The sequence below is a fragment of the Drosophila arizonae genome, chromosome 4 (assembly GCF_054131065.1).
Source record: "Drosophila arizonae isolate 15081-1271.41 chromosome 4, UAZ_ARI_1.0, whole genome shotgun sequence".
Classification (NCBI taxonomy): Eukaryota; Metazoa; Arthropoda; class Insecta; order Diptera; family Drosophilidae; genus Drosophila; species Drosophila arizonae.
This window is the reverse complement of record NC_142924.1, coordinates 1,635,526-1,659,245: the sequence shown is the minus strand read 5'-3', so window position 1 is coordinate 1,659,245 and position 23,720 is coordinate 1,635,526. Positions and strand designations below refer to the sequence as shown.

The window sequence follows — 23,720 nt, the reverse complement described above, 5'->3', positions numbered from 1 at the left end:
CGTCATAGCTGAAGAGAAAAACGATATGTCAGATAGTAAAAGAGAATCGATACATCGATTTAAATCTTACACACCCACTACCATCGCTAGTCTTATCTGTGTTGTTGCTCTGCGTGGACGTGATAATTTTTCGTTCTTCATTCGGATGGCCGCTGTGCTCTTTATAATTTTTCTAATTTCTTTGTAATACATATGTACATACATATATGTATATATCAGCATTGCGCAGTGATATAATTAAAAAAATAAAAATATTATAAAATTGCATGTATAAAATACATATATGTGAGTGCATAAGTGAGTGTGAGTGTGATATAGAAGTAGAATAAGTACAAAATGGATGCGGGCGGCGATGAAACGTTCCGACAACAACATCAACAACAACAACAGCTACAATACGAGCACAGCTGGAAATCGTCAAATCACGGAAATTCCTTATCAGACAGTAGGGATTATGACACAAACTCAACGCGCACTTCGCTAACAGGTTCCCCGCCAATCACGCTGGACTTCGAAGGTTTCGAGGACAAGGCGCTGCTGGCATCGCTACTGGCACCGAAATTAGATGCGGACGTTGGCAGCGGCAGCGGTAGTAGCAGCAGCAGCGGCAGCATTTACAGTCATGCGGCTGGGGAGCAACAGGTGCTGCAACCATTAGGCATAAGTTTAACACTTGAGGCGGACAATGCAGTCACTACAACAACAACAACAACCTACACATTGCTGCAGGAGACAACAGACAACAACAACATTGACATAGCTGACGATGCGATATTCACATTAAGTGCACCCCTGTTGCTAACCAGCACCACCACCACCAACACCACAACCTCATCCACACACATACCGACACATACACCCACACCCACACCCACAGCCACAGCCATTGCCATGCCCATACGATCAGAGAATGCAGCAGCTGTGGGCGCATACAATGTGGACGACATTTGCTTTACGCTGGAATATCAATTTCAAAATCAAGAGCTCGTTCAGGTGCAGCCACCCACCGTGGTGTCCTTCAGCATGGTACCGGCAAATGAAGATCCTTCGGCAACAACAACAACAACAGCTAGCAGTGACAGCAACAACAACAACAACTACAACTCAACACCAAATGTATCAAGTTCTACTCCTACTACTATTTCTACTACATATTTCACTGTCGGGACGAGGTAGTAAGCACTGGCAGCCACCCTTTGCATGCTCTGCAAGTCTATATATTTATTGCTTACGCTAATCGATATTGTTAATAGTGATTGCCGTTATAACACCTGCAGTTATTGTTGATATTATAATCGATATTTCTATTATTTTGAGTGGCATTTGAGTGAATGTTGAATGTTGCCAGGTGTTTGCACTTTAGCCCAATTTTTGTGTCTATTGCTGACCCCCGCCCATGGCTAAATTTTCCACTGCCCACACAAATGTGCCGCTGCTGCATGTTTCTATCGTCTGCCTAGAATGTGACGTGCTGCCAGCCCATATACAATGTATCCATCTATCCTTGTCTATCGCTCGTTTCTATTTCAAAACTAATTAGACTCAAAAGCCAGCCGTAAAAAGCAAGCATATATCTTCCCCTTCCTCAGAAATTTTGGCAAATTTCAACAATTCCAATGTCCACTTATTACAACGCGCGTTCGTTAAATGTCCGAAATGCTTGCAAGTTGTTTGCTAATTGCCTGATTTGTGTTCCGCCGGTGTTCTCCCACCTCTAATGCATACCAATACACACACACACACTCTATGTATATGCATATGTATGTGCTCTATGCTTTGGGAGAATGTAACGGTTTTCCGCTGCTGCTGCTGCTGCGACGGCGGCGTTGCAATCGCCTTGTGCGATGATTGTATCCAAATTGTTTGTTTGGTCTAAAAATAATTATGCCGATGAACGCATTTAGATATTCCCCCACTACATGACACACACACCTCTACATACATACATTAATGCTATATACATATTTAATTTTGTATACACATGCGTATACATACTTGGAAAGAAAAACAACCAATTCTGTTCTCATATTCATTCACACTATCTGTAAATGTGCTGTTTTCCAATTGGATAGCCTATGATACAATTGGAATCCAGAATATTCCATGAAGTTGAAGTTGAATGATGTAAACAACAAAGAGACTTGCATCAATTCTAGCTTTTCTTTGAAATTTTCGTGTTAATTTTGAAAGCCTATAATTCAGTGGGGTAATGTTTGCATTTCTTATCAGCATTTGTTAGCAGTTAAGATACTTGGTCTGATTGGAGCACAATCGTTGTTCTTAGTGGCTTTTCATAAGCTTTCAGTTTGTTGATTTAATTTCACTTAACATTTTATTTAGTATCCTAGGGAATAGAATTTTTTGTTTTTTCTTAGATGTTAATTTGAAATATTTTTATTCCCTCATCTAATTCGCTATCTACGTATGTATACGATCCACATCTAATTGGCATATACAGATGCAATTTAACCAGTTCCAATTTGGGATCCCAGTGGAAGCATAATTTTAAATGATTTGTAATGACGTGGTTAGCCTTAGCTATTGTAGTTGTTTTCATTTTTAGTACAATAATAATTATATTTATATATACTTTTATCTTTTCATTTTTTTTTTTTTCATATTTATTGTTGTTGTCGCTTAGCTGTTCGACCCTCTACGTCTACGTCTGCGTCGCTCTATTTTTATCACTATGAGTGTTCCACCTCAATCATATTTCTCATTTTTCAGCACTTGTGATTAGGGCAGGTTGTGAAAGGGGCAGGCAGAGCACCTAGAAAGAGGGAGAGAGAGCAAGCGATTGGGGTAGAGTGAGTGTCAGAGGGGAGGCCACCAGCTGTGTCCGTGACAGGGACAGCGATTGGCAGCAGAGAGTGTAGGTAGTGGACGAAGAAGCAGAAGAAGGGGGACTCCGCTGCGCGCCCTGCCCGTCAGTCACGCCCCCACATTAATTTCTAAAATTCAATATTGTTTTATTGTTGTTTTCTTTTGGCTTTTCCTTTATAGTTTTGTATTTCTGTATATTTCGTGTTTGACCATGACAATATTAAATATGAATTAATCAGCTTATTAAGGCTTTAAGGCGTTTCCAGCTCAACAAATCTTGTTTTTCTTTTGTTATGTTTTTGTTGTTTGTTTTGATTGATGTCTCTGCTTTGCCTGTTGTCAACTGTTTTAATTAATGAATTTGTTTTCCTTCTGCTCTTATTTTTGTGCCCTAACCTCACTAAATACATACAAATATATACATATGTATATATAGCTTTTTAATTTGCAAGTACAGTGATCGCTCGCAAATAGAAACATGACAGTTATGTTATTATTGAAATCTTAATGAAAATCTTTCTTTCTCATAAATCAAATTATCGACAGAATTTTATTGAACCAAATAGTTGAACCAGGAACAATATTCTAGTTTGATGTTAATGTAGCCCTGGTCGGCAAATTTATTTTAAAATTGACATTTGTAAAATAAGTTTACTTTGCGAGCGATCTTGGTATGTTGTATGTATATGGTTAATGTGCTTGCGCATATATATACATATATATGCACATATATAGAGATATGTATTTATATATATGTATTCATATATCGCGATTCTAACGGCCCACTGACACAAATAAAACGCAGCAGCTCGCTCGACGCATTTCTTTTCGTTTGTTTCCAACTGGCGAGCGATGTACATAGAAACACGCACACACACTTATACACACAGAGAAAGAGAGAGCGAGAGAGAGAAAGAGAGTGGGAGAGAGACATATAGAGATATATAACCGAACGATCTTGCAGCTATATCGAAGAGCAAACGGAGCTTGATGAGGAAGATGAGCTGGCTCACTGCATCCATCCGGGCGCTCTGCACAAGGACACCGACGAGGATCAGCTGATGGCGATGGCGTACGAGGTACTCAGACCCCATTCCATGCACAGCCACGCCCACGCCAACTGACACACGCACACACACAGTCGCAAATGTGTTGTTTAACTAATTTTTGTAACTCCGCTTGTAGCTATATCAGAAAAATACACCAACTTTTTAATGCTAGAGCTAAAGTCAGCAGGCGAGCAGGAGCAGGCGCTCCAATGCCCCGCCCATTTAATCAACTGCTAGTCGTCTAATGAATATTGTTAACATAAATTGTTCGCTTTCACAATAAACAACCAACTCGGTGCGTAGTTATAGTTAAAAAGAAAATATAAACGAAACCCCTTCGACACTTGACACAATCCATTCAAATACTCATCCAACAAACATCTATAAACCACTTCCTCACACACATCGCATGCACTTAATCCTTAAATATATAATTTATTCCGACTTACGAACTACATTAATTACATACATAATTAGCTAACGACCTAAAGACGACTTTGTACATAGTTATTTACATAATTATTATCTAAACTGTGTGGCTCGCATAGCTAATATTATGACATCTGTTTGAATTCCAACTCGCAGAGCTCCGATGAAGCTCTCAGTCGATATAAATGCAACTATGAGAATTGTTATCGTAGCTACAGTACAATCGGAAATCTGCGCACACATTTAAAGACACACACAGGTGAGTGAAAAAAGTTCAACTTGTTTTTTGGTATAACATTTCCAGATCTAGTAATAAATTAACCCTATAATAATGTGTGAAAGCAGGCTATCACGGCTAGACTGTTGGCCTAACGATAACGTTAAGTATTATCAATATCGATAACAAACTGTATTATGGAGGCAAGGTATCATCGAATTTGATTTTTGTTTGTTTACTTTGTACTCTGTGCATTGGAATTCTTCACCAAAGAATTGGCCAAATTGAGTAACTCTAGTTGTATGTCCGCACGTGCCTTCTCCTCCACGCGTTTCAGTATGCTCTCGATATAATTGTAGAACCGATATCCCGGTGCTTCCGCTGGGATCGTACAATTTGGCTGCTTCTGCACCAGCGCACTCTGCAGCAGGCCCATGACTTTGTGAAACTCTTTCTGTGCCTGCTGCAGTCCCTGAAGCACTTGTTGATGTTGTGGTGTGCCAGATGAACTGGTTGGGGTTTCGTCCATTCTGCTAGATCCCAATTCGCTTAAGTAGCCACAATTGGTTTCATTATTCTTGAAGCTGGCCTGCTGTTGACTGGCAGAATCATCATCATTGCCATCTCTCACATCCATATCTCGTTGATCACTCTGGTTGCTAAGAATATGAATATATATTTAACTAGATTGTGAAATTTAAATCATTAAAATGTACCGGTTGCGTCCTAGCTTAATATGGCCTATCAGAAAACTAAGTTTCTTGTAGTGGATCCAACTGCTTGACTTCGTTTTAGTTTCTATGCATTTATTATATTCCCGCACGAAACGATCGCGAAGCATTTTCCAGAGATGTTGGCTTTGTTGGCTTTCGGTATATATGTATATATATTTTAATATGTAGATATCCTCTTTTACTTGCCTGGCAATCCACATTCAAACGAGACTTGCGCCCACGCATTGTTTCTTTTATGGTGCTGACGAAAATCAATGTGAGATTTGTTATACAAGCAGATATGGCTCTTAACACTTTTGATTAGTTTATCTTCATGGTCGACAATTATTTTTATTTAAATATATATATTTAAAATCGTTTGCTACTGGGAACTTTCATGCGTTCATGCGCTTTCTCGTGGATGCAACGTTAGGCAACACTAGCAGGCGCAGCTGTGACGTCATTGCAATGCAGAAAATCATTTTGTAAATATTGATATTTACAATGAGAAAAATGTTTTTGGACTTATTTTCTTAGTACATATCAAGCTTAAACTAATATCTAGCAGCGTTATTTATATAAAAGTGAAAAAGCGCTAAGCAACCTCTTTGCTGTATTCCTTCTGCTTACAGTTTGGTTATCGATAAATGTCACACATATTCCTGTATTTGACCGTCTTTCCCATCACTGGCAACGCATACTATGTGCTCCATTGCCGTTGAATTTGAACGAGCGCGCAATATTTAATTGAATAATTAATAAACTTTTTATTATTTATTTAGTTTTATTAATGGTGTGCTTATTCATCCTTTGCAGGTGACTACAGTTTTAAGTGCACGGAGGAGGGCTGTAACAAAGCGTTTCTCACATCATACAGCCTTAAGATCCACGTACGTGTGCACACAAAGGTAAAGCCCTATGAGTGCGAGGTGAGTGGCTGTGATAAGGCATTCAATACGAGATATAGGCAAGTAAATAAAGTATATTTATATATGTATATTTATAGCTAATCAGTTTTTATTTATATATTATTAGATTGCACGCCCATTTGCGTCTGCACAATGGCGAGACATTTAATTGTGAAATGTGCCAAAAGTGCTTTACGACCCTGAGCGATCTGAAGAAGCATATGCGCACCCACACCCAGGAGCGACCTTACAAGTGTCCCGAGGACGACTGCGGCAAGGCGTTTACGGCGTCGCATCATCTGAAGACGCATCGGCGCACGCATACGGGCGAGAAACCTTATCCCTGTCAGGAGGACAGCTGCCAGAAATCTTTTAGTACCTCTCACAGTCTTAAGTCTCACAAGAAGACGCACCAGCGACAGCTGCTCAACAAGAGCAAGAAGAAATCCAAGAGGGCAGCACTCAAACTGCTGCAGGAGCAACAGCAAGGACAGCAGCAACAGCAACAGCAGCAGCAACAACAACAACCACTCGAGGAGAAGTTGGAGCTGGAACAGGAATCGGAGGCTGATATGGTGCTGCTCAATCCGAGCAGCCAGAGCTCGGAGACGACGAGCAACGATAGTGGAGTTGTGCTACAGCAGTTGTCCAATGTATTTATGCTGCCCGAGACATCGCAGGCGTATCCCTTATCCTATGCCGCCGAGGAGGAGATACCCAGCCCGTGGATAGACGCAGGCGTTCTGGCATCCAAGCCTATTATGGCCCGGGCACCGTTGACCGATGCCTGTGTGGCGCTGCCCACCGAAATGCCCAGTTTTGTGGACTTAAAACCCAACTTTGGCAACGCCGTCAGCGGCCAAATGGAGGAACTGGCCATGCCACCGCCAGCTCCATTGGATGAGGAAATGTTGAATGGCAGCAACCGAGCGGCACTCAGCCCCAGTTTGCCCACGCTCGAGCTGAATCCGCAGAGCATCGAGGAGCTGCTCAAGGACGATAGTTATGACAACGATGAGGACATGGAAACGGAGTCGTTGCTCAACGACATTCTCATGACCATCGACAACAATAGTGCGCTGTTGCAGGCTACTCTGCAGCAGGCGGCGCAAGTACCTAGCGATGCCTCCGGCCTGGTCGAGCTGGACATTAGGGATAACAAGCCGACGCTCAAACAGATTACAGCAGATGCGGGCATCTGCAATTGCACCAATTGCAAGTGTGATCAAACCAAGAACTGTCATGGTGGCGATTGTGGCAGCGGTTGTGGTGTCATGGCTCCAAACACGGCCACAACCTCACCCGCGCCCACGCCCACTCCAAAGCCCAAACCCATTACGACAACAACAGCGAGCGTAACGAACAGCGGCAAACGGATCTGTGGCAGCTCGTCGACCAGCAAAAAAGTGAGTAAACGCCAAGCGGAAATGAATCAAAACATCGAGGATGTTGCTTTGCTGCTGCAAAATCTGGCTTCAATGAGCGGCGGCGGCAGCTGTGGCAAGCCAAAGCCAACTCCCGCTGCCACTGGCTGCGGCTGTGCACCAAGTGGCGGCGGTGGCGGTGGCGGAGGTTGCTGTGGTGCCCCTGCTCCTCCTCCTCCAACTGTTGGCTGCTGTGGCAGCAAGCAAGCGATGCCTACGCCCAGCACCGGCGGCTGCTGCAGCAGTCCGCCGCCCGGCTCCGGCTGCTGCTCAGCCAAGCCGCTGCCGCCACCGGCCATCACGAGCAGCAACAGCAGCGGCGCTTGCACCTGCAAAAGCCCAGCGGAGGGCGTGGCCAATGGCTGTTGTGTTGTCATCTGCATGAAGACGTTGCAAGCTTTGCGCAAAGTGCTGACGCGCAGGAACCTCAATTTAATGCTTTGCCCGCAACAGAACTAAACAAAAACAAAACAACAAGGAGAACAACAACATCTTGTGCTACAACAACAACAACCACAACAAGTGCAGCTGAAATCCAAAATAAAAAGCTTTAAACTTAAAACATATAAAGAAAAGTATTGTATTCGTGCCTGTGAGAAAGTATTCCATGCAAAAACCAAAAAAAAAAAAAAAAAAGGATCTATTTAATTTTGTTATTTGTTGTTGTTAATTCGTTAAATAAAACCAAAATAACACCTAAAGCAAAAACCGGCTAAACTAAAAACTTACAAATTGTTCAATCATAAAATTTTATTATTTTTTATGCTTTTATCTAACGCTAAGATTTGTTTTTTATTAAGTAAAATGAATATTTAACATTTATATAAAGTTTATTTACACAAGTAAGGAAAAATGATATGTGGAATATGAAATTGTTAGCCTCGGTTAGCCGAATTTTAAATACACTTCCAATTGGAAAGTGCATACATACACATATACCAAAAAATATATATACATACATATATCGATATACAGTATCACTTTGATATTTTGAAATTAATCGCAATTGGTTTCTGTTTTTCGTTTGCCATTTGGCTCGTCTGTTTATAGTTTTATAACTCTGTCAAGGTTTTGCCTTAATTGCCTCCCACTGTTGCAGTAGTATTAGTGAGATGCAGAAAGCTCGTATTTAGTCGTATAAAGTAAATGCGATTGGCTGGCTTGTACTTCTTTCTCCAAAGGCGTGAAAGAGATAAAGATAGTTGCTGAATGCAGTCCCTGTCAGGATCTTCCTGACAATGCTAAGTGAGAGTGAGATGGCTACTTAAGCTTTTTCAACAAGAAATGGGCAGACTGAAGAAGTAGAAGCTCCATTGGAAGGTGATTAAATTGTATATTCGACGTTATTATTTCAATTGTACTTACTATCAAATGATTTTTCAAATTAAGCCAAGGCTTAAACACATGCACGCATGCAAGCCCTTTATACATACATATATACATACATACATATCTTCACCTTAGAGGGACACATAAGCCATATAATGAATAAATCCCACTGCAACTAATAAAATGCCTTAAAATCAAAATCAAATTCATTTATGTGTATTAAAAATTATTGGATATATGTATATGTATACCTATATATAATCATCATATTTTATAGCTGACAACTCTGTATACAGCTGAATAAAAATATAACAAACATGTTAACGTTTATTTCTTTATTCATTAATAATAACTGTTATTTATTTATTGTTATTGTTGTGGTTTCCTTTGTGCAGTTCACTTCGGAATGCAAGCATTATTTTGTTGTATTTATTTAAATTTACTGGAACTATGTTCTAAATGAGAAACACTTAAACTATATTTCTCTTGCTCTAATATATATGTATTCATATATATATATGAATGTTTCTTTGTCTACTTCTATCTAATCCTCGCCAGCTGGTATGGCTTCCTCTAGACGTCGCACGAACTTAACACGCAGCTCCGTCACATTGTCGCCCTTCAATTGATCCTGTAAATGAAACAAATGCGAAAAAGTTGCCTTGAAGGAGCAGCAACCAAAAAGTATTCCACACTGACACACGCACACGCCCACACCCACACACACAGTGAAGACTCTCTTGAGCGAACATCAAAGGCTTAAGACACTGTTAAACCCAAATTCAATCTGATTTTTCGAATAATTTTCATTGTTTTTTGTTAATGAGAAATAAAAACTTATGATTGAAATTCTAAAACTCTTTTTAATTTAACTCATAAGTTTTTAAAAATTTAGTTGAATTTATTAGACAATAAAAACAATCAAACTTGAGTCGTTATTCGATTCGATCCAATTAAAGCTTGCTGTTCGAGTTCAAAGGAGTTGCAAGAACTCAATAGATTAGCAGCTGCTGTTCGCTTTAGCAGAGCTTTCACTGTACGCTGACTGTGCATGTGAATGTTCTTTAAGCTATGCAATGCTATATACACTATGTAAACTAAATATCATTTATCATATATGTATATCTGTACCTGCACGAACCAGCTCTGCACCTCCAGCTGGACCATCTCGAGGGCGCCGCGTATGCAGCCGCTGAGTATGGCGCTATAGCGCAGATTGCTCAGATCGCTTGGCAGCTCTACGAACTCGGTCAACGGATTTGTGTCGAAGAGCAGCGAGAACTCATCGGAGGCTGCCGACCAATTGGATATGGTTGGCTGCACGTTTAAATAGATGCGGAACGCTTGCTGTATACGATCCGCAGTCTCTCGCATCTCCAGGCAGCGGGGCGCTGAGGTTCTGGCCAGAAAGTCTTCGATCAGGCGCATGCCCATGTTGTAGCCGATCCGCTCCAGCTGTTTGTTCACATCATCCACATTCTCAAAGTCCCGCAACATCTGTGTAACCAGTGCCCCGTATGTTAAAGTCAGGAACTCCGAGTTCTATATATATTTGTGTGTGTTCAGGTTTGTGGGTGTAGAGAGAAAGAGAAGAAATAAAATCGTTGCAGACACTCTTCACACTGTCTATATCTAAGGCTAAAAACATGTTTTATTTAGGTAATAATTGAGTTTTTCAACCTAGCCTATACATACTTATGTTCCTGTAGGCCGCTGTTAAGTTAACAGAGTGAGGATCTAAGTTTTTACATTACATTTTCAGCTTACGCTGCTAATTAATTAACTTAAGTTGGGCATTTGCACTGCTGTTAAATTAACAGCTTAGCTCACTTTTAGCACTTCTGTTAAATTAACAGAAAAAGATTCTTTCGGTTACATATGCACAGGTTTTAATAAATACACATTTATTTTCCACTTGTCCTGAGTCTTACACTTAATTACATCTAAATAACTATATAAAGTTTACAGAACTATGTTAGATGGGTAAGGGGACGAGGGGTGGTAAGTGATATCTACAATATAAACTCAAGCATCGGCTATTCTGTTTTGATGGCCGTAATGGTTATGCTCGGCGTTTGGTGTGGTGCAATCAGTTTGGGTGGTGCTCGCGCTGTGCCACGGCTCAGTGTTGCCCCGCCACTCGCTGCTAATGGCAGACCATGATCCATGCCGCCGGACGAGTCGCCTTTCTCCTGGGCGGAATGAAAGCGGCCGCCCTCGCCGCGCGCCCGATTCATGGCATGCCGATGGCGAGATTCATGTAAGTATTTGCAACGTTCCTTGGGTATGCGAGATTCCAGCTTGGCACGCGCCTGCCGTCGGATCAGTATGCGTTTATACTGTTTGGCATTCACATAGAGCGGCTCCTCGTCAGCCTCACCCTTGGAATTCTCATCCTCCTCGCTGTTCGTATTCGTACCCGTGGTACTGGTGCTCACGTCCGCACTGCTTGCATTGCTGCCCCCGCCACCACCTACTCCACCAGCGATACCAGTGGTTGTCGTCGTCTGCAGCTGCACTTGGACTTGTGCCTGTTGCTGCTGCTGTTGTTGCTGTTGCTGCTGTTGTTGCTGCTGCTGCTGTTGCTGTTGTTGCACATTGTTGCTGGCCTGCGCCGCATTGGCAGCAACAGCTGCTGCTGCATTGACCGCCGTCATTTGTGGCAGCATTATAATCTGCTGGCCGCCTGCGGGCGCGCCTTGGTTGGCATTGGGAGCCGCTGTTATCTGCACCAATTGGCCATTTATGTTGAGGTAGTGCGGTGTGGGTTGCGCAGCTACGGCAGCGGCTGCTGCTGCGGCATTCGGATCGAGCGATGTGATCGTGGGCGTTTGGTAGAATATAGTCTGGCCATCGGGCAACTGCATCACTTGCATCTGAGGCTGTTGTTGAGCCTGCAGCATGATTTGATTGGCTTGCAGTGGTATCAATTGAGGCTGCAGGGCAGCTGCTGCTCCGCCTGCCTGCGCCTGTGTCTGCGGTTGCCCGATTATGATTTGGCCTCCAGCTGTCGACAGCAATGGCATCGGTATCACTTGAATTGGCTGTCCAACTGCTGCCGTCCCCGCATTTACGCTTGAATTGTTGGCACTCGCGTTGGCCGTGTTGTTTGCATTGTTGTTGCTGTTGCTGTTCGTGCTGTTGCTCATTCTTGTGGTTATTGCTGCTGCTGTGCGGTTACTGCTGAAATGGTTATCCATAGCGCGCAGGTTGCGCTTTTACGATTCGCTAGCGTTTCCCTCTCACACGCCCGCACTTACTGCAAAAGCGAATGCGAAGCCGATTTTGAGGGTGGGTGGCACTTCAAATGGTTCGGTACTTAAGACTACGACCAAAAACAAATAACTAATCTTACAAGCTAGTAGCCGTGAGTGTTCTGTTCTCCGTTTTGCATTCAGCTTACTCACCACTTTCTTGGCATCCAACCTAGAGGCTTGTCGAGACATTTTCAGATGGTTTAAATTTTAATAAATAAAAAATGCTACAAAATTTGTGAAAAACTTTTTTCTTCAGTGGTGGGTGTACTGCAGATGAGATACTTTTGCGATATTATATTTGGTTATCGATAGTTTCTGGTCTTACTTACGTTTGCGACTATTGGTACATTTGTACCAATATTGGTACCTATACTTTTTATTTAAATATTATACACGGTTTTTCAATCTGGCTTTATTTCTACTTTTATATTATAGGACAATATAGGTAAATACAAAAGCCTCATTTATAAATTGGGGAATATATAATTAAATGTTTATTAATTGCATTTTAAACCTTTGGCAGCCCTGAAATGCGATAGGCTAAACAAACTCAATGTTTATCGAATAGGCTAATTTGTCGTTATGATAATAACAAACCAAGTCCAAAGTACATATAGAACCGCAATTGGCTAGTTGCGAATTTAATGCGATAAGATGGCTTCAACTGGACTGCTGGTGGTGTCCAATATTAAGCAACTAGGAAAATCTTTGCGAAGTATTGAAAAATACGTAAACTCGCTGTACATTCACCTAAATGTAACGGGCTCAACGCAATCTGCATCGTCACCAGCTTGGGGTCGGCTTATATCACAGTTGTACGCCGATGGCAGCAGCTATGTGGGCAACAAAGTGGATCTGCGGGTCCTGGTGGCACCGCTCAAGGAGCACTCAGCTGTCGGCAGCCTGTCATTAAGAAAACCTGTTGATATGATATTCTCGGATGCCCATCAACCGGAGATATGCGACAGGCTACGCAACGCTCTCAACATAAGTCAGCCTACGATTTTTCTAAATGATGCCATCACATGCGATTTCAAGCTACTGGAAACAGATGTCAATCAAAAGGCATACCCTACAGTTGTTCTGGGCGGCACATTTGATCGCATACACGTTGGTCACAAAATATTCCTCACTCAGGCTGTGCTGCGCGCCTGTAAACGGCTGGTCGTGGGCGTCACGACGGCTGCAATGACTAAAGGTAAACTAAAATGAATCAGCACTCAGATGTTATCTATCATTCGACTCACTAATCAATTTTGAAATTATTTACAGGGAAAATATTGCCAGAGCTCATATTGCCTGTGGAACAGCGGATTGCCGAATTGCGCGAGTTCCTATTGGACATAGATAACACGCTGCAATATGATATTGTACCCATCGATGATCCTTTTGGACCGACGCAACATGATCCTGATATGGACTTAATTGTAGTCAGTGCCGAGACGTTGCGTGGCGGTCAAAAGGTCAACGAAATTCGGGCCGCCAAACAGCTGCGTCAACTGGAGATCTTCGCAATTGACATTGTGGAGAGCAAAGTAGTTGACGGCATACACGAGTCGAAGGTCAGCTCCAGCAATACACGTATTGATCTGCTAGGCACGCGCTGGCGACAGCCGGAGGTAAGCTCGAATCCCATTGCATTGACAGAACTTAAATTGTTTCCCCATCTCTTTCAGCCACGGCCGCATCTGCCTGCTCGCCCATATATTATAGGACTGACAGGCGGCATTGCTTCGGGCAAGAGTAAAATGGCTGAGCGTCTGGGGCAGATGGGTGCCCATGTGATCGACTGTGACAAGGTGGCGCATGATGTCTACGAGCCTGGTCAGGCGTGCTATGAGAAAATCGTCAAACATTTCGGGGAGGAGATACTCTCCGATGATGGTCGCATTGATCGCACAAAGCTGGGTCCACGAGTCTTTGGCAATGTACAGGAGCTGGAAACATTGAATTCTATCGTGTGGCCAGAGCTGATGGTGGAGGTGAATAGACGTCTGGACGAGCTGCGTGCTGCAGCGAAAGTACCCAAGGTGGTGGTGCTGGAGGCAGCGGTGCTGCTGAAGGCAGGCTGGGAGATCCATTGCCACGAGGTGTGGTCGATGATTGTGCCACCAGATGAAGCCGTTCGGCGCATCATCGAGCGAAACAATCTCAGCGAACAGGAAGCTCGCAATCGGCTGGCTAATCAAGTGAAGAACACAGATATTGTGGCCAAATCCCAAGTAATTTTCAGTTCACAATGGGATTATGATTTCACACAGTTGCAGGCGGAGCGAGCTTGGCAAATGCTCAACAAGGAACTTGACGGCCGACCCCAAAGTAGTCTGTGATTCAGTCTGACGATATTATTAATTGAAAACTTCTTTTGATTTATTTGTTAGCTGTCCATTGTTAATGCATTTCTTTAGTTATGGTTTTATGTGTAATTTTAAGTTGAAAGCACAAGAGGAGCAATCACTAAAGGTTCAATTTGAATGCCAAGCGATGCATTTTAGTGACTTTCGCCTTTTTTGCCAGAGACACGCTTAAAGTCCGTCATCTTGGTTGTTATAATGGGGGAGCCAATGAAGCCAATGTAATCAATTTGAGTAACGTCACCACCCGATTGATTATTCTTCACATAGATCTGTATGTTTTGTACATTCTGGAATTTTACGTAGCGCAGATTGACGGGATTGCCCTTCTCCAGCTCATTTTCGGCCAAGCTGAAAGTAGCTTATGGTTAATAGGTTATCATATTGAGTAAGATTAACTCCACTCACGTCAGATCCTGGACGCTGCTCATGGATTCGGCCAAATCAAAGTCAATGGTGCGTGGCTGATTAATGAATAGCTTCACCTCCTTGGGACCCAATTTGGGGGGTGCCTTGAACTTAAGCGAATGTATCTTGACAGCTTGATTGAATGTTATCGACATGATGAGCTGCTCATCGCAATCCGACTGCAAGAAGCCTCCGGCCGGGGTAAGAGCATGCTTCAAGTTGTGGTCGTCGGATTCATTCAAGCATTCGCATTCTTGCTTCGAGATGAACGTGTTCAGCTCCATCTGTATAAATGAGTCATGCGATTAAATCAATTCTTTTTAAATGCACTTTCATGTGCAGTGTATATATTCTCACCAATCCTTGGCCATAATCCTCGCCTGCTTCCTCCGCAACGCCCGTGCCAATGTGCTCCTCTATTTTCGCCTCCAAAGCCATTATATCAGCGCCTTGAATACGATCGATTTTGGTTCTGTTCCTATAGAATATAAATGTTGGCATAGCAGAGACTCCCTGGCCAGCTGCGGTGTCTTGACACTTGTCCACATCCACCTTAAGGAATATGGCTTTGGGATATTTACTGGGAAACGTGTCAAAGACGGGCGCGATTCTTTGGCAGGGCCCGCACCATGTTGCCGTAAAATCTACAACAACCAGACGTATGCCCGCCTGGGAGAGCTCCGCTTGAAAATGTGATTCGTCGTTTATAACACGTACTGCCATGTTTGCTTTTCCAATAGAATTAAATGCAAAATGACTGGCAGGTTTTTACAAACAGCAAAAATGAATCTGCTCGATTTTTCGAGTCTGACAGCTCGATTGGAAAACCTATCGATAAATAGCGAATTGCAAACGCTCCAGCTCTAAATATGGCGTCTGAATAAAAAGTAAGAAGAAGGGTGCTGCTGATAAAAATTCTTTGCGGCCGCCGCAAAAAGTGATGAATTGTTTGTTAAAAGTTATGATTATTTAAGCCTTACTCTTTACAAAATAGCTAGTTTGTAAACAAATACTAAACTAAAAACAATGGATGCTCAACCGCCAAGAGGTACGCATAAATGTATTTGCCAAAACACACACACATACACGCACACGTTCCGGAGCTCCGCTAAAAAAAAAAACTTAAACTTTTAACTGTTTTGCAGATGCAAGTTTACGCAATATAATAGATAAATTGGCTGAATTTGTGGCACGCAATGGACCCGAGTTTGAAGCAATCACCAAACAAAAGCAACAGAATAATCCAAAGTTTGAATTTCTCTATGGCGGCGAATTTGCTAACTATTATCAGTTCCGTGTGGCAGCGGAGCAGGCAAGTAAGTGGAAGATAAATATCTGTTTTCCTTTTTGCTGATATATTTTTCTATGCAGTGTTAAAACAGCAGGGTGGCATGCCATCGAACACGCTCTATATGCAACAACCGCCACCCACTCATCCACACTATGCGCCGCAACAGCAGCAGCAACAACAGCAGCCGCAGCAGCCAATGCCATCAATTATGCATGACAATGTCCAGGATAGTATGCAGCAACAAAAAGCACAACATTTGTGGCCATCTAATGCCGGCGTTGCAGCCGGAGCTGGTTCAGTTCCAACTCCACAATCAGCTAACGGCACTGCGTTGGCATTGAATTTGGCCAGTCAATTGGATGGCATTAAAATGCAACAGAATACACTGCGAGAGCAAATCAAACAATCGGATGCGAATCTTTCCGCACAGCATACGGTAAATAATTTAGTATTTGTTTTCCTCTCTCTCTCTCTCTCTTCTCGCAGGTGTGACTTATATATATCAATTGTCACTGCTTCTGAAGGAAAGCAGCTTTTTAAATTTTTTAATTGATTATGGATGCAATACGTTTTTACGTAAAAGCACAGCACTTGAATTTCTCCAGAATATATATTCTGGTCGTGACTCTTGAATTTAAGATTCCAAAAATCTCGATTCTTTAAGTTTCCATCTGACTTTGTCCCTAACAGCTCTCCGAAGAGATTTTCCAATTCTTATTGTTTAAATTAAAGGATTTCTTTGTCTTGTAATGCTGCAATTATGACTATTAGAGTGTTCATGCTTCGGCGTTCCGAAGTTAGTTTTTCTCTCGCGTCTTTGATTAAGATTTCGAGTCAGATACGAAAACTCCCAAAGAATCTGCAAACATTCAATGAAATTTCAACTAACTTCAACTGGGCTGTCCTATTCTGCTTTGTCTTTGTGTGTGTGTATGCCTCTTTTTTATACCCTGAAATCATTATAGATGGGAAATAATTTTTGTTGGTATTGAACTCTTCAGTCCCCTGTCCTGGGTACATTCTTTATATATATACATATACTTTCAGCTTTTATGTAACTGCAGTAATTTAATGATTCACATTTTACATGTTTATATTATTATTGTTTTGTTTTTTCTTTTTTTAACCTATTGAATAACCAATTTTACAATGCTACATTAAATTTTTGCTTTATTGTATATTTTTTGAAACATAAAACCTAAAAACTCTTCATACCAAATGACCAAAAAAAAAAAAAAATTGTGTATAAAACTCAAATAATTATTAAAAAAAACAAAACAAAATCCACGTTTATTGTCGCATACGAAATATGTGAAAATGTCGAAAAAAAAATCAACGGCAAAAACTCAAACACGACACCGAAACGAATTGAAATCAACTGCAACGAAACGAAATGAAAACGTGAAATCTTTAGGCGTTGATGACACAAAAGACGAAGCAAATCGACGAAGCGATGGCAGCGGCACAGACGACACAGCTGGAACAATTGGCCACTGAGCAGGGTATCGTGCTGAGGGATTTCGATGCTGTACTCCAGCCGATCATCGAGTCCTGCACCAAGGATAGCATCTCATCAGGTAAATATGCACAGCTAAAGCTACGAGAGGCTTAAAAAAAAAAAAAAAAAAAAATACTAGTTTTAAAAATCTAAATAAATATATTTATATATATATATGCGTTTACGTCAGTTAACTTTTTGAGCTAGACAAACTGCAAATTCTAAATTCACAAATAATTAAGAAATATAAATCAAATTTAATTCAAACTTTACCTAAACTTAATAATGCTAAAAAGAGACACTTACAATATGAGTAACCCGTTTGATATTGCAATTTTAGGCAAGAACTGGATTTTACAGCATTCAACCGACAGCGCAAAAATCAATGTCGTTTTACAATATCTTTTAAAGAAGTATGCCTCAGTTTATATTTAATTAATTGATCTTTCAACATTTATTAATTACATTTCTTTCTTTCAATCGAGTGTTAAAACGAAAAAAACAAAACGAAATCGAAACGAAATGAAATGAAATCGAAATCGAGCGTGTGCAAGCGACAGACAGAGAGAGTGATGTCTTTTTTTCTGAAGAGAGAGCGCGAAAGATGAAAAATAATAATAATAATTTGATTCGTTGATTCGTTTTGAAAGAGAGAATTTCGAAGGTGCAAACTGGGCTCATAGCGTCGTTTGAGTCCTTTGGGCCTTGAGCCGGTAGTTAGGCTGCACTAAAAAGTTGCTTAGTTAAGATACACACACACACACACACACACATACACGTGCACATACATAAACAAACACACATACACACAAAAACTATATACAGCAAACACTTTTGAGAAATGTTGTTGATGCTGCGCTTACAGCAGGCGAGATAAAGAAAGAAGAGAGAAAAGAGAAATGGACAAAAATATGTTTTTTTCGTTTGTTAATTTATTTTTAGGGCTTTGGTCAATGGTTCAACGTTTCAGCAAAAATTGCATCTTATATATTTAGTTAATGATATACTCCACCATTGGTAAGTTCGCAAAAAGCAAATAGTAATTAGCAATAAAAATATACATATATACAAACAAGTAAACAATGTTGTAGACGGGTATTAAATAAATATAAGTAGTTTGCTCCAAAGCTTGGCAAGATATAGATATATATATAACAGACGGACATTCAGTTCGTAAAGCAGTTCGGTCTATCAAATTTTAAATACCCTTTAAGCAGTTGTGAATGAATATTGGGAAAGTATAAGGGACTTATAGTGATCTGAGATTAATATATACATTTTGAAAAAGATAAAAAGTTATTTTTCGGGCTGATAAAAACGGAATACTCTATATATACACTCATATTTAGATATCATAGAAGGTCGTATTGCCAAATTGCTGGTTATTGTAGGAAATACTTAACAAAGATATTTAAGAAAAATTATAGACACTATTTCTTCAAAAGGCAACTATAATATAAACTTGTTGCTCAGTTCAGGCACAAGAAACGGACTGACTGACAGACAGAGAGACGAATTAGTTTTGTGCTTGATACGAACTGGCCACACAGCATCCTTAAATGCGAGATGCAGGCACGTTTTGCTTAAGCGCCAACATCTATTTTTACAGCATGCGCAAAAATATCAGCGATTTGAAGAACAGCCTCGAGAATGTCGTTATACCGATGTTCTGCAGCGCCGACTTGAGTAAGCATCTATAATCTGTCTCTGTATGTGGAGTATTCTAATTGTGCCTTCCTTTGATTAGTTGCCACCAATGATCAGCGCCAGAAGCTGTCGAAGCTGCTTTCCTTGTGGGAGTCCAAGGCCAAGTTCTTTGATGCGTGTGTCATATCCAAGCTGCAGTCGCCGGACTCATCGATGCAGGAGTATAAGACGAATCTGCAGAATACGCATCACGAGATTGTGGCCAAGTACACGCAGAGCACGAAGGCCACGCTGGACAAGTGAGTGGTGAATTGGATTAAACACTTGAATTTGTTGTAATATTTGGGGCATTTGTATTTCTCTCTGCAGCTACCAAAAGCAGCATCAGATATTCATGCAACATGCTACGCAACAAATCGCCCAACTGGAGCAGCAGAAGCTGCAGCTGGAGAAACAAATACTGGTCGCACAAAAGGCACAGCCGGGCACGCCGCAGGGCAAGTCGATACCTTCATTGATGGCGCAGCGCATCGCTATGCCCGGCACAGCGGAGGAGCAGCATATGAATACGCCGCCGCCTCCAACGGTAACGCACGAGCCAGGCGGCAACATGTACGCCGGGTATCCACAGCAACAACAGCAGCAGCCGCCGCCGCAGCAACAGCCGCCACCTGGCAGTCACTATGTGGATGCACGAGGCTCTAACTTTTTCATTCCGGATATGTCAAAGCCGCCGCCAGGCTTCCCAGCGCCCATACACGGTCAGGTGCCACCACAGCAGCAACAACAGCCGCAGCAGCAACATCAACAACAGCAGCAACCACTGCCGAATCAGTATCCGCCATTGCCTGGACAATTGCCCGTTGCAGGCGGCGACGCGACCGTTGATTTGGGCGTCTTAAATGCAGCCATACAAGCCGTAATGCAAATGCAGCAGCATCAGCAACGACATCCCGACGAGCAACAGCAGCAATTGCAAATGCAACACCAGCAGCAGGTGCAGCAACAACAGCAACAGCAGCAGGTGATGCAACAGCCACCGCAATTTGGACAAATGCCACACTCGAACCTGGTTGATCCTGGCGTCAATATGGGCGCTATAAATGCAGGCATGAATGTGGTGATGCAACAGCGAACGGATGACCAGATGGTTGAGCAACTGCCCCACACGGACTGTGATCTGGAGTCTGGTGAGCCGCCCATGGTCATGCAGGAGCCTCAAGTGCCGACAGCGCCTTATTACGATTTGCCGGCGGGACTCATTGTGCCACTCATACGACTGGAGGATTACAACTATAAGCCGCTAGATCCGGCGGATATCCGTTTGCCAGCACCAGCGCCGCAAAGCGAACGCTTGACAAATGCATTAAATGCCTTCTATGCGGCGCCTTCACACGATCGTCCCAGGGACAAGTGAGTAGCTTAAATATGTAAATCATGAATCTTATTTTGATGAAATTATCTTGCAGTGAGGGTTGGGAGAAGCTGGGTCTGTATGAGTACTACAAGGTGAAGAATGCGGCGCGCAAGCAAAAGGAGGAGGAGATCAGGAATGGCACACGCGAGAAGTCACGCTCACCCAGTCCCATAATCCTGGAGAAAGTCAAGAAGAGCAATAAGCGCTGTTATCGGTGAGTTGCAATCCCATTTCTTTATGTATCGATACTTATATTTCATTTCGCCAAAAGTTCAAAGAGTCGAAGTCGGTCGCGTTCCCGCTCGCCCATCAGTCGCAACAAATCCCGCTCACGATCCAGGTCGCGTTCAGTGGAACGCACCATTACGCCGCCACCGCAACGCAGTCGAGGAGGAGGAGGAGGAGGAGGAGGACCAGGTGGCGGTGGTGGCAGCAATCGCAAGGCACGCAATCGTTCACCGCGCCATGAACGCGACAACAACAGTCGCGATAGCCGCATTAATAGCAATAACAACAGCAACAGCAGCAGCAACACCAACAGCAACAGCAATAGTAACAACAACAATAGCAACAATGTGAACAACTCCAGGCGGGTGGAACGCGACCGATCGCCCACGCCACCCAGCTTCTTGTAAGTTCACTCAAATGTAGACCCAAGGCAATGCCGACTCCAATTCTAATCAAAATCTTCCTTGCAGTGGCAGCAGCTTTGCCAAGCCGCAGGAATTCATAGAGGAGTCGAACAAGGGTCATCAGATGCTCATGAAAATGGGCTGGGGCGGCACGGGTACGGGTCTGGGCTCGAAAAGTCAGGGTATTGATACGCCCATCTCTGGCGGCGAGGTGCGCGATCGCAAGGATATGTACAAGGTAAGGATTGACAGGAGGTGTTGATTGCTTGGAGTTCGACTTATCCATTTGTTTTGCTTTTAGGGCGTGGGCAACAATCTGAACGATCCATTTGAGAGATTCCGCAAGAACAAGGGAGCCGCCTTCGCACATCGCATGAGCACCAGAGATTACAAAGCCTAGGAGCCTGCTTGCCTACCATGCCTTGTCTACATCCCCCAACTGGTGTCGCATTTCTGTTCACTTTTCCTTCCTTTTAGCCAAGAGAATACAATTTTTATAAAGCAAAGAAAGCCAATCTTTATATTTTACGTATCGATCAAGCGGTCACATTGAATGACGTCTGCGCTGCCTTGGCGTTCACCTTCTCTAGCACCTGAAGCAGACCCTTGCCCGGGCCGCATTCAAAGGTGCGCGGAAAGTCGACGCCCTGACGTCGTTCGTAAAGCTCGTGCAGCGTCTGCTCCCATTTGACGGGTTTGACAATCTGTTTGGGCAGCTGGCGTAGGATGTGCGAGGCATTCTTGTACGGCTTGCCATCCACATTGGAATAGACGCGAATGATGGGATCCTGCAGTCGGATCGACTTCAGCGCCTTGGCAAACGGCTCCACGGCGCTCTCCATTAGTGGTGTGTGGAAGGCTCCGCTGACGGCCAAATGTTTCATCCGGCGTATCTTCAGCGCCTTGGCATGCTTTTCAAGGAACTCCAACGCCTGGACGCTGCCCGCCACAACCTTGCAATGTGGGTACATGTAGTTGGCAACGCCACAATAGGGCGACTCCACGCCGCTGTCCACGCACCATTGCAATGCTTTGGCGCACGCTTCGCCCAAATTGGTGTCCGGGCCGTACAGTGTCATCGCCATGGCACCTGGCGCCTGATCGCATGCAGCCTGCATTGCATTGGCGCGTATCTGCACCAGCTGCAGTGCCTTGTCGAAGGGCATTGCGCCCGCAAAGACCAGGGCGGTGATCTCGCCCAGACTGAAGCCCGCTGCTGCCACACAATTCTCTATTGCTTTAGGTCGCTCCTCGCGCAGTTGCTCCAGGGCGGCTAGTGAAGACACCATTACGGCCAGCTGGGCGAATTCGGTTCGGTTGAGTTTCTCGCGTGGCCCCTCGAGACAAATCTTGAGCAGATCGTATTGTAGCACCTCATTGGCCAATTCGAAGATGCGTCGGGCGCCGGGGAATCGCAGCAAATCCTTGGTCATGCCCACATACTGTGTGCCTTGGCCGGGAAATAGCACTACACTCGTCTCCTTGGGATCGATGGTCGGCCGGCCTCTGCTCTCGATGGGTTCCGCTAGCTCTTGAATTAGTTTCTGTCGCTGGGCTGCATTTGCATCTGGCTTAGCTGCTGCTTCTGGTGCTTTGCTACTGCTGCTCCAGCGGCACCAGCTGCAGTTGCCCGGCAGAATCGTTTTACGCACCAAGTGTCGCGCTTTTGCTCCGAACATTTTCTGTTTTTCGTTTCTTTACATAAAAAACGCGGTCTGCATAACAGCTGTTTACAGTTGCTCGTAAATCACGCTAGATGGCGCTTGAGCTGATTCAGCAAGTGGCGCCCCACAACAGACGATTGTGTTACCAAATCTATTATTGTCCGTTTCTTTTGAAAAACTTTCGATTTCTGCCGCGCTGAAACTTGATTTATGTTGACCAAAACTAGCATTTGCTTAGTCACAACTAAGTTTTTGATCACCTTAAATGGGCATTCTTGTCATCATATTCATTCAGATGTGACATTGAAATCAGATTACTCATGTGTCTGCGGCTCTATTGTAGTAAATATCTCGGAACATGAAAGAGCATCAGAAAGTTTTTATCTCTTCGTTTACGGCCTGTTGCTCATTAGAAATGCGAATATCCCCTAGGCACAGAGTTGGATGAACTCTTAGCGTGAAACGAAGAATGCGAAGATTCTTTAACAGACCGGTAAAGAAGGATGGCAAATTGCTGATGTTCTTGTTGCTGTTGTTGTTGTTGTTGTTGTTGTTATTCCCTGGTCAAAGTCAGATGCAGACGTGACGTACCACTTTCGCCCTCTGGTTCATGGAACACGCCTGCCACACAACAACACCAACAACAATCGCCAAAGTAAC

The 23,720-nt window shown here is 43.2% G+C and overlaps 8 protein-coding genes across 13 annotated transcripts; 3 read left to right on the top strand and 5 right to left on the bottom strand.

The window, feature by feature from the left end:
- Window positions 1-67: 67 nt before the first annotated feature.
- MTF-1 (Metal response element-binding Transcription Factor-1) lies at window positions 68-10,537 on the top strand. Of its 5 annotated transcripts, XM_089467590.1 has the most exons (6): window positions 68-1,175; window positions 3,788-3,902; window positions 4,458-4,560; window positions 6,048-6,198; window positions 6,267-7,545; window positions 9,451-10,537. In XM_089467590.1, the coding sequence occupies exons 1-6, from the start codon at window positions 337-339 to the stop codon at window positions 9,484-9,486; spliced, it is 2,523 nt and encodes an 840-aa protein (XP_089323716.1). In that variant the 5' UTR covers window positions 68-336; the 3' UTR covers window positions 9,487-10,537. The 5 variants fall into 5 exon arrangements, with proteins under 5 accessions (XP_089323716.1, XP_017860841.1, XP_089323715.1 ...); XM_018005352.2 differs by lacking the exon at window positions 9,451-10,537 and having other exon boundaries at window positions 68-1,172; window positions 6,267-8,540; XM_089467589.1 differs by lacking the exon at window positions 9,451-10,537 and having other exon boundaries at window positions 6,267-8,540.
- Window positions 4,558-5,183, bottom strand: LOC149268957 (uncharacterized). Its single transcript, XM_089467643.1, has one exon. It carries the CDS (start codon window positions 5,153-5,155, stop codon window positions 4,754-4,756), a length of 402 nt encoding a protein of 133 aa, XP_089323769.1. The 5' UTR covers window positions 5,156-5,183; the 3' UTR covers window positions 4,558-4,753.
- On the bottom strand, window positions 9,213-12,441 carry Bet3 (blocked early in transport 3). The gene is made up of 3 exons (XM_018005416.2): window positions 12,300-12,441; window positions 10,024-10,434; window positions 9,213-9,523 (listed from the first exon to the last, which is right to left on the bottom strand). Exons 1-3 carry the CDS (start codon window positions 12,336-12,338, stop codon window positions 9,437-9,439), a joined length of 537 nt encoding a protein of 178 aa, XP_017860905.1. The 5' UTR covers window positions 12,339-12,441; the 3' UTR covers window positions 9,213-9,436.
- On the bottom strand, window positions 10,526-12,438 carry Nf-YA (nuclear factor Y-box A). Its single transcript, XM_018005395.2, has 2 exons — window positions 12,300-12,438; window positions 10,526-12,151 (listed from the first exon to the last, which is right to left on the bottom strand). The coding sequence occupies exon 2, from the start codon at window positions 12,090-12,092 to the stop codon at window positions 10,929-10,931; it is 1,164 nt and encodes a 387-aa protein (XP_017860884.1). The 5' UTR covers window positions 12,093-12,151; window positions 12,300-12,438; the 3' UTR covers window positions 10,526-10,928.
- Window positions 12,442-12,699: 258 nt separating the features above from the next.
- Ppat-Dpck (Bifunctional Phosphopantetheine adenylyltransferase - Dephospho-CoA kinase) lies at window positions 12,700-14,630 on the top strand. Its single transcript, XM_018005386.2, has 3 exons — window positions 12,700-13,347; window positions 13,422-13,768; window positions 13,826-14,630. Exons 1-3 carry the CDS (start codon window positions 12,804-12,806, stop codon window positions 14,477-14,479), a joined length of 1,545 nt encoding a protein of 514 aa, XP_017860875.1. The 5' UTR covers window positions 12,700-12,803; the 3' UTR covers window positions 14,480-14,630.
- On the bottom strand, window positions 14,495-15,634 carry Txl (Thioredoxin-like). The gene is made up of 3 exons (XM_018005405.2): window positions 15,269-15,634; window positions 14,912-15,195; window positions 14,495-14,854 (listed from the first exon to the last, which is right to left on the bottom strand). The coding sequence occupies exons 1-3, from the start codon at window positions 15,632-15,634 to the stop codon at window positions 14,641-14,643; spliced, it is 864 nt and encodes a 287-aa protein (XP_017860894.1). The 3' UTR covers window positions 14,495-14,640.
- Window positions 15,635-15,780: 146 nt separating this feature from the next.
- scaf6 (SR-related CTD associated factor 6) lies at window positions 15,781-21,906 on the top strand. Of its 2 annotated transcripts, XM_018005369.2 has the most exons (13): window positions 15,784-15,959; window positions 16,057-16,227; window positions 16,283-16,638; window positions 17,617-17,779; window positions 18,041-18,113; window positions 18,643-18,717; window positions 19,310-19,386; window positions 19,448-19,646; window positions 19,717-20,760; window positions 20,817-20,978; window positions 21,036-21,395; window positions 21,463-21,634; window positions 21,698-21,906. In XM_018005369.2, the coding sequence occupies exons 1-13, from the start codon at window positions 15,938-15,940 to the stop codon at window positions 21,794-21,796; spliced, it is 2,973 nt and encodes a 990-aa protein (XP_017860858.1). In that variant the 5' UTR covers window positions 15,784-15,937; the 3' UTR covers window positions 21,797-21,906. The 2 variants fall into 2 exon arrangements, 1 of the variants encoding a protein (XP_017860858.1); XR_016269843.1 differs by lacking the exons at window positions 18,041-18,113; window positions 19,717-20,760; window positions 20,817-20,978; ... (1 more) ...; window positions 21,463-21,634; window positions 21,698-21,906 and having other exon boundaries at window positions 15,781-15,959; window positions 19,448-19,511.
- beg (malonyl-CoA-acyl carrier protein transacylase beg) lies at window positions 21,888-23,270 on the bottom strand. Its single transcript, XM_018005397.2, has one exon. It carries the CDS (start codon window positions 23,073-23,075, stop codon window positions 21,933-21,935), a length of 1,143 nt encoding a protein of 380 aa, XP_017860886.1. The 5' UTR covers window positions 23,076-23,270; the 3' UTR covers window positions 21,888-21,932.
- Between the last annotated feature and the right edge of the window lie 450 nt (window positions 23,271-23,720).